The following is a 10,778-nucleotide window of genomic DNA, read 5'->3' on the forward strand; positions in this document are numbered from 1 at the left end:
TAATGTGCTACTACTAATATAAATAAATATTTGTCAAATTAAAATCAAACTGTCACAAACTTAAACTATATATCAATTTCATTATTATAGTAAATTTACCAATTTTTATGATTGTTAAAAAAATATTGCATGTAAAGTCCAAAAATAAAATATATAGAGTGAAAATTTTTTATTAAATTTATTTATACTAAGTTGCAGTGATAAATTCAGATAGAGAAAAGCGTAAAAATAAGGGAATTTTAAGATATATAAATAATGTATGACTATATTATAAAATTTAAGCAAGTGAGACTATTTTTAAAAATAAATAAAGATTTTGAATGGGCTAATAAAACTAAATTCTCTTCTTAAAGAATTCTACAAAACAGAACCTACTACAAGAATACAGAATCCAGATGATTTTTCCACCAAGTTCCAAAGACTAGCAATAGAAGGTGGAACATACAAGCATTGACCACGACAGATTGTCCATCAGGATGGTTTGGGGGGAGGGGGTTTCCTGTGTCGTCCAAAAAAAGAAAAGAAAAAAGGATTCACAATTCTTCCTCGGCATGCACATGGAGGAAAATTCAAGAAAACAAGCAGAAACTGGTGAAAAGTAGATTCTCATGGAATATCTGTTTCATCAGATCAGAGGAAAGAAAGGGCCTGTGCCATGCTTATCAGCATCAGGGACACTGGTGTAGCAGTGTAAATGGTTGGATATTTCCCAGCTCCAGTCCTCTTTTCTCCTCACAGACATTTGGGGCCATCTATTTACTCTTACATAGTGTTCCCTTATCCGCCCATCGTCATGTAAACCCGTGACAACAGTGTAGCAAGATTCGTGGCCTCCCCACACCGGGTCATCAGGATCCGCGGTTATGCTGCCATCAGGGTGGAAGTACCGCCGCATCATAGTTCCTGTGCCTCGCCAGTAGGGGTCGAGGTTTCGCCAGTAACTGGGAGCCTCCTGCGGGAGATGGAAAGACTTTGTCAGATAAATTCCCTGTAAGAACTTAATTCACCATGAATAAACTTTATTTTCAAGTAGGAATTATGCCCATAATTCTAGTATGCCGTTTCAAATGGAAAAAGTTAATCTGTTATCCTCTCTTTATTAAAAGCTTGAGGATGCCAATGTGAAAAAAAATCAGTGAAAGGATTCTTTCTTCCTTTAGGATGATATTTATCAAGATATGATAGCAACGTGTATCTGAAAGCGCAGCATGTTTACCCTTTTTGCACCAAATATTGAGTAGCCTATTTTCAAGGCGTAAATCCTAAACCATATAGATGCCGGGCTAACCGCAGTAATTCAGCAAATTAAGGTCGATCAGGTGTCCTTACTATGGCGAGGACAACGAAATACTCATTTTTTCCTTGAGAGTTCGAAGATGCTCACGGAAAGTGCCCTTATCAATAATACATAAACTACTATCAATTGTGCCAATTTGAATATGACCTGTCTGAGACAACAAAATATCCACGGAAGATCAAGAAACATACAGCTGTACCACTGAGTGCTACATGACTGTAGAAAATTGAAAAAAGAGAGGATTTAGTTTATATTTCAAATACTCTATCCAAATATTGGCTAAACATTCTTCCCTTTGACCAATGTACGACCAATTAAGCCATCACAGCTAAGTTTTGGCAGAAAAGCAATAAAAGCAGATGATTTCACTTATATTTCTATTATTTTATCCCAATCTTGCTTAAAAATTCATCCCATTCGATCAATATATGAACAATCAATAGTGCCATCACCTCTAGGCTTTGGTAGAGAAGCAAGAAACGTGGAGGAGGGATGTCCTATATATTTCTAATGTTCTAAGAACAGAACATTGGCTAATCATTCTTCCCCTTCATCAATATATGGACCAAGTATGCCATGATCTCAAGGTGGCCTTAGCGGGAAAGCTCCATTGGGTACTGTTACAAGTACCGAGAAAATTGAATCTAAGTGCACACCGTCTATGATGGATAAACAGAAACAAAGACTAGGAAACCACTTTGTATAAAGTAAGCAACATTGGGGTTTTCTGGGTTGACGATACGGTGATAATAGACAGGGAAAATGCACCAGCGTCTTCATATTTGGAGCTTTAACTGTAGCATGCAAAAGAATTTCAGAATCTCATCTTTTTTAACTTCAAAGTATTTTGTGAATCAAGCAACCTTTTCTACTTTGAGCTTGAGAAATTACACTAATTAGGTACCATGGAATGTTTGATCGACAAATGCCCAGTAAAGGGGAAGGATTCAATCTAACATGTTCATCTCTTTCTAATATTTTTTCCCCAGCATTTTACACCTACTGGGATTGTTCAATTTTTTTCACTTGAACATCATGGATTCACAGTTTTGTTCAGAATCAACACAGGAAAGAACATCACCAGCTTGGAATACAGAGGTGTTGCCATACACTAATGTGTAAGCTTCTATTGACAACTGAAGAAAACCAATCACAATAAATGAGATTGGGAAAAGGGAATTCTGTAATTACGAATTGATTCTGAGATAGAAGTTACACTTATAATTTGGTTTAAGAGCAGTAAAGAGGATTCTAACTTCTTATATCAGCTGAAGCGACCCTAACTTAGAAATTGAGTCAATTGCCCTTCTCACAAATGTTTCAACTAAAATATAACCAACTCAACATACATTATTCAAAGAGAACATATACATATATATATATGTATACATATGTATATGTATACATANATCTTCATTCATATTTTAAATATGTATGATTATTAATATGTTACCCACATTATAATATTCTATTTTTATTCAATGATATCTTTTCATTATATAAATTAGTATTTGATTTTTTTTATGCATACTCACATTATACTATGTTATTTTTAATCCAATGACTTTATATGTGAATTTCCATTTCTCTCCTTATTAATTGTTTGTTTTACATTAATTGCTTATTTTAAATGTGTCTTTTTATTATCTTCATTCATATTTTAAATATGTATGATTATTAATATGTTACCCACATTATAATATTCTATTTTTATTCAATGATATCTTTTCATTATATAAATTAGTATTTGATTTTTTTTTATGCCTACTCACATTATACTATGTTATTTTTAATCCAATGATTTAGATTTTTTATTTATCTTTTCATTATGTAAATTAAATTTTAGAAATAACTAATTATCGAATTGTAAATTTTCTTTGGAATCTTATTATTTTTTTTTCATTTTCTCATGTGACAGTTTGTTAGAATTTATGTGTTTAAATTAAAGTTTTTTGCAACCGAAATTTTTTTGCGGTTTATATTTATAAATTATTTAAATAAATAAAACACGATAAAAGATCGTTGTGATTTGAGCTGTCAATTTGGGTTGGGTATGTCGTTTTGGCCTGCACCGCCAAACAATTTATGTGAGTTGGGTTGAAATTTTGTTGTCTCATTTAAATGTGAGCCTAAATGAGCTCGCACGAGTTTATATTAAATATCTATATATATAATATTATCAATTTTCGATCATGAATTCTTGATATAAAATAAAAAATATCAGTTTGATTTCAAAATTGTGATGTTACTATCTTGTCCAAAAATTGTGGGTTGTTGAGATATTCTGGCAGTCACTCAAAATTAAGTGTCAAAGTTGACATTTGAATTGTATTTTTGGATTCCTGACAATATGTTCGTCAACATATTATTTTTAAATTAGTTTTATCAGTATTGTGAGTGGTAAACATGTTTATTACAATATATAAATATTATCATCTCTTTAAATTAATATTCACTTTCATGTTTGACATATTTGAGTCATGGTAAAATTAGGAATAATAAATTCAAACAAACGAATATACAAAGCGAAACCAGAATTATATGGTAGCGAAAATTAATATATAAATTTTTAGTGAATTTATCGATGTTAAGATGTATAACAAATCTTATATCATAATATATAAAATTTCAACCTTATAAATGAAATAAATCAAATGAAATATACGAAATTTTATTATATATACAATCAAGTAATGTATTATAATTGTATTTTATTCTACAAGAATTCTTGTCAAACTCAGTGATTGTGAATTTAACATCTATTAAATCACAAATTAAAAAGCGTGTCAATTAAACTAATTGAGTAATCACATTTTCTTGAATTTCCTAATTAATTTTTTACCTTGATAATTTGTTTTATTTAATATTTTAAATTATAAGACACCGTTACTATAACTAAAGACACATTTTTTTAAATGTTCATAAATACTCAATCACTAACTCATATGAAAAACATTTATCAACACACTGTATTAAAAACATTCTAATTAATTAAGCGCATTTGTTGAAAATTTTCTAATTAATTAAGAAAAATTCATTTACAATAATCATATTTAATCTTTTTGAGATAACACAATTTATTTTATAAGATATTCATCGCAATTCTTTATTTGTATGTTAATCTTTAAATCTGAATTATGATGTATATTGTTTTTCTAAAAGTTCTTAAATAATGATTTAATACATTTATTCGACACTTCAATATTAACATTTTAAAATATATTAATTTTATATTGTATGCGTGCAACACTTCTAATCATGATTATAAAAATTCTAAAAATGAATTAGGTAGAACATAAAAAATTACACAATTAATCAAAAGACAGAAAATAAAAATTAAATAATTGTCTATTACATATAAACTACTAATACCGACTTCTAAAGATTGAAGTCGGTGAGAGTGGAGGCCACTATGTACTAAAAAAATAAAAAGTTAATGCTTGAATGAGTCACACTGCAAAGTTAGTGAAGTAAAAACGAAGGACAAAGTCGGTTAATAAAAATATTATAATGGACTAAGTTGAATGAGACTCATATATATAAGTATCTCACTTGGTCTCACCTTATCTTTTGTCACTGTACAAAGCGAAAGTTTATGTACTGTAGTGTTCTACATTTTCTTAATTTTTCATCATCTATTGGTCTTTAAAGATATATTAGAATTTTTTCCAAACATCTAATCTTAAATGTGATCAATTAACCAAATAATTATTATACTTTGTATACAATAATAAATAGATTAATATATTTGAAGATAGGAAAAATAATGTATTGAGAAGAATAAAAAAAGAATGTTAGAATTAATACTATAATTATCTAATGTCAATATTTAATTTAACATCCTACATTCGAAAATGTGTTTATTGAAATAAAGACTATGATGATAAACTAAAAATAAATAATTTATTTATCATTGTAACGTAATAATAATGTGATCGTTATTCGGAATCAGAAAATGATGTACTTTGACTTTTTTATTAAATTGTATAAACAATTCTTTCAATATTTTTAGTAGATAAACATGTTAAATATATTAAAATTAAATAGTAAAATTTAATGATGAATATGAATGTATTAATTCAACTTTCAATTTGGGTTTCGTGATTTTTTCAATTTTTCAGATTTTTCTTTTATTTTAAAATAATAATTTTCAAATAAATGAAAAATAATTTTTTCCTCTACTACTTATGTAGAATATCAAGTACTATATATTCTACTCAAATGTCTTATAAATTTATATGATATGGTAAAAAGTTATGTGCATAAAATTATTGTTGGGTACAATAATTGATCATGTTGGATAGAGTAATTGAAATATTGTGCTTGAACTGTTGTACTATTTAAAATATTTGATTTGCATTGTTGCCATAATCTATAGGTTTTGATAAAACAATAAACGCTTGAGCCTACAATTGGTATCAGAACCAAGATCACGACTTTGATTTTCATTGATTGCAATTGGTGCAATTATTAGGAGATAGATTGTTTGGTACAATAATTGTCCACTATGGGTAGGCGCTTGAGCTGTTGTATGATTTAAAGATTTGACTTGCATAGTTATCATCAGTTATAGCTTTTAGTAAAGCGACAAACGCTCGATCCTATATTATTCGATTGTAAAGCTAGAAGAAAAATGTTGCATCAACTTTTAGTTTTGAATTGATCCCTTACATGTTACTCGATTTTTAAATTTAGAAGCATTCTACAGTTTTCAAATATTATTATATATTGAATTATAATTTATACCTTTCAAATTGGATAAATATACAATAAAACTCATGTAAATATTATTAGCAAAATATTTAAAAGAAATATTGGATTTGTCGATAATCAAAATAAGAAATAAACAAATTTTGATCTCTGAGTGAGAAGTAAGATATTAATTAAATAAAGTTATAATTGCTACAATGAAATAATGCACCTACATGCATTTATTACTGTATTTTGCAACTAAAATGTCAAAAAAAATTTCCACGTATTATTTTTATATCATATTTAAAATAATTATGAATCCTAATTTTTATTATTTTGAGTTGGCCTTAATTATGAAAAATCATTGTGAATAAATTGAATTTGAAAATTCTTATATCTATGTATATCACATATTAATATATCAACTTAAGTCCATGTAATAAAAAACTACAAAATGAACTTATTCATCTTCAATGTACACAAATTATATGGTAAATATATATGGCAATTAAGACAATGAATTAGAATATGTGCTCACATATAACAAAATATATAGACAAAAAAACAATAAATAAAATATTTTTCTAGATATAAATATTTTTTTATAACTTTTTCCAGTGAGTTGGAGAAGATAAAAGAGAAAAAATATTAACTCTTTTGGGTTACACAAAAAAATAGAAATAGAAGAAGTGTTTGTCATACAATGAATTCAGTTTCCAAATTAAATGTATATTATAAAGCTATATTTACCGTTCAAATTTTATAAAATGCAATGAATTTTTCTTAAGATAAGGGTACACAAATGTTCCCGTTAAGATATTTAAACAATTAGAAAAACTAAATATATTATTTTTCTGGAGGTAATACCGATATGACATTAGTAATTTGATTGTGCTAATTATACTTATGAGTTAATATGAAATATTAAAATAAATGTTATAAGAGTCAGTAAAAAGATGATTTATTATCAAAAATATTATTATTATAAATTACAAATAAATGAGAACATTTAATCAATATTTATTTAAATCAATCAATGAGTACTTTTTATGTGATGATAGATTGTTATAATAATTAGAGGTGGGCATTCGGTCGGTTCTGTTACCGACCGAACAGAACTGAATTAGTCATAATCGGACCAAATCGAAATATTTAGCAATAACCGAACCGACCAAATTAATTTTCATAACCGATGAAAATCGAATCGAATTAAAATCGGTTGGTGGCCGAATTAACCGATTAGTTTTAAAAAAAATTGTGATTTAATTTTAATTATATATGTAATTTTTTTGAACACTACAATCTACATAAATGCATAAAAACATTAAATCAAATACATCACAAATTTTTCTTTAGAATTAGGGCTAATTTTAAAATTAAAAATAAAAATATATATTAAAATTGATAAATAATAAAAATTTAATAAACAATAATATTTATTATATCAGTTAGCCGATTTCAAAATTTTGAAAACCGTAACCGAACTGATCGAATTAACCGATATAATCGATTTTTTTTATTTGAAAACCGAATTTCCGAATTGACTCGGTTCGGTCGGTTTATAGGTTATCAAGTATAGTTTATATGTTATCAAGTATAAGTGTCTAATAAATTAATGTGTAGTTTATATGTTATCAAGTATAAGTGTCTAATAAATTAAAGGTGACTAGGAAAATAAAAGCATCCAGTAGAAATTATTGTTAATTTACATGAAAGAGAATAATAATTAAACAACATTGTAAATAAAAAATTGCATATCATTGATTGTAAAAAAAGATTGTAATAATTGAATATTATAATAAAATATATACATTATTGAGAGAAAATGACAAATACAAAAGAAAACAAAATGATAAAAAAATATGAGAAAAATTTTAGTAGTCCAAATCTTTTTTTAAAATTAAAAAATATGTTTTTTTTTAAATTAGTTACATATGCTAATTAACACGAATTGTCAAAATTTATAATACTATTATAATTATTTTTGTTGAATTAACTAATTTTGTTTCAAATTCTAATTACTTCAACATATGTTTCCCACGTGCGTTGCACGTGCATTATTTCTAGTATACATATATGTATATACATACATACATATATGTATACTAGAAAAGTGCACGTGCGTTGCACGTGAGCAACTAAATTGCTGGAAATATAAGTACGAAATTTTAATAATATTTAAATGAATTAAAATATGGCTAATAGCATTTATTAATTGCAACAAACCAAACCACAAAATCAAAAATCATGACTATAGACGGTATATGTATCGGAGAAGTTATCTAATCCACATAACATACTTTTCAATATACTTCTTGGTTGATTTTGATAACTCTACAACTCTTTGTCGTAGTTTGTTATAATATACATATAACCATTTTGATATACTCAGCAAGTATATGATCGTCTTAAACATCTATTATGTTATTTAAAATCTTCATCTGGGATCTGACATGCTCGTAGTTTACTTCCCTATCAGGACGTTTTTTCGGTTTTCTACATTGTTTTTATCCAGTAATCTTATTTTCCAAATATTTATTTTATTGTTGAATGATTTTTCAGTTTTTGACAATCATCAACTATAACTCATAAGAATAAATGTTGTTTTTAGTCGTGATTGGTTTTTACTTGTGACTAAAAGTATGTATAACCTATATATTCTTCAACAACATAACCAATGAATGGTGCTGTAATTTCTTCAAACATCGGGATATTTGAAATATCATTTTTATATATTTAGTATAAATATTATCAACATATAGCTATAAGTTTAATAAATTTTTAACGATTATTTCTCAATCAGTGTGAGAAAAAAACTTGAAAATCTTTTCAAATGACTATATCTTAGAACTGTGTCATCGTTTAATTTGACGCAATTCAGGAAAGTCATTTCTTTCGTCATTTTTTAGAAGATTTGGAACAATGATTGCGTGCATCATATCATGGAGATGATATAATTTCAATCTCATAAACAAAACAAATTTTATTCTATGGAGTTTACATTTTGTTTTATAATATTTTATATATTGTGGAACGACATACAAAATTAATTATTATATTTTAAAAATCTTGAGAAGGACACGGATAACGTAATTAAGATATGTATATGAGATATCATTCAAATATATATATCAAAGTATTTGTCTTATTCAATATCTCATCTAATAATACAACTGTTTAGATTTCATGAGCATCTTATAATAGACAAAATTAATTTGATGAAATATTGTATAATTCAATTTGAATTTCACTATTCGGCTAACTCAATTTATTTGGCGAGTAGTTCTCTATGTTACCATCATATATCTCATGAATTAGTTTTTTAGCCACTTTAACTAAAAAAAAAATAGACAAAAACTTCTTAGCCACCTCGAAATCTATCGATATAATATCGGAAGAAATAAAGTGAAACCGGCTCAATGTCTCAATTTATTAAAAATGCACAAAATTGATATATTGTGTCCACAAAGCTTTAGAATTGTTCTCAAACCATTAAAAATAGAATGAGAATTATACACAATTTTTTTTTCATGTATTTCTTTTTCTGAATGAAGAATTTTTTCTTTTTTTTTATTCTTTGAGAAATATTGATATTTTATATGGCATCAATATGTTGCAAACCATGAAATAGCAACATAATAACTATATAACCCTTAAAGGTTTACACATACAATTTTTCAATTTTTTCTTCATTGTGCTGCGTTGAAATTTAAATATGAATCATTCTTGATCTTAATATTTTGCTTTAAATACGCCTTTAAATATATATGTATATGTTTTATGTCACTTAGTTAGACCTAATTTCAAATATCTAAAAAAATGTGTTTGGATTATATCATACAGAAATAGGGACATATATGCAACATTATTTTTTTTAACAAGTTTTTTTCATCCACTATGTTTGTCATAAATTTTTTGTTCAAAATTTGATTCATTTCTTAACTACATGTATGAAGAACCAATAAATTATATAATTAACAGAAATCATATATTACCCTCTTCGTAGAACATAAGACCCAAAATATGTGGCTTTGATTGGTGTACTCTCATACATATTTTCATATAAACAACAAGACAAATAATAGAATATCAGAAAAATCAATTGCCGCCAACAATACTAAACAAAATGAATTTAAAAAATTCATGACACAAACAACCTCCATAAAAAAATGATAACTCAAAGTTCAAAAATAATTTATTTAGTACAATAACAAAGAAATTGAAGTATATACGAGCAACAAAAAGCATAAATCACTCTTACATTAAATACTAACTCATATTATTCAAAATTTTTATAAATTTTTCAATATTTTTTTCAAATAAAGAGAAGGCGTCTTACTAACGTCATGGTTTCGTAAATATTTTACTTTTTAAAAAAACACACAAAGGAAAAAATGGTGCCTCAAAATCATCATGAAAAATCCTTTAATAAAACCTTAAGAAATAAAAATATAATACGAAGTCACATACTTTTCATTAAATCAAAGAAAAATATTAGACCGCTGACAAAATATATCTGGCAACGACAAAACATACGTTAATTTCTGATCAATTAAAATTTAGAATCATGCATAATCATTTAAGTAGAACAAAATCGTATACAAAAAATCTACTTGATATTATCTCTTTTAACAATTTATCCATGTTTGTCGTCCACCAGAGGACTCATAGATCCACTAATTTTTTTAGTCCATCTATTAATTTCACAATAAATAATACTACAAAAATAATATAATCAAGCACATAAAAACTCAAATTCAAATACTTTCAATCAATTTAAATAAAAAAA

At 26.5% G+C, this 10,778-nt stretch overlaps 1 protein-coding gene across 3 annotated transcripts in view; it reads right to left on the reverse strand.

The window, feature by feature from the left end:
- Positions 1-344: 344 nt before the first annotated feature.
- LOC140978515 (uncharacterized) overlaps positions 345-10,778 on the reverse strand; it is a 25,942-nt gene continuing 15,508 nt past the window's right edge. For 2 of the 3 annotated variants that reach the window (XM_073443644.1, XM_073443643.1), the window contains one exon: positions 346-952. In XM_073443644.1, coding sequence (XP_073299745.1) covers positions 626-952 — 327 coding nt within the window. In that variant the 3' untranslated portion in view covers positions 346-625. Of the gene's footprint in view, positions 953-10,778 lie in introns of all 3 variants that reach the window. The other variant, XM_073443645.1, reaches the window with a different exon arrangement.

Source organism: Primulina huaijiensis, chromosome 6 (genome assembly GCF_012295235.1).
Source record: "Primulina huaijiensis isolate GDHJ02 chromosome 6, ASM1229523v2, whole genome shotgun sequence".
NCBI lineage: Eukaryota > Viridiplantae > Streptophyta > Magnoliopsida > Lamiales > Gesneriaceae > Primulina > Primulina huaijiensis.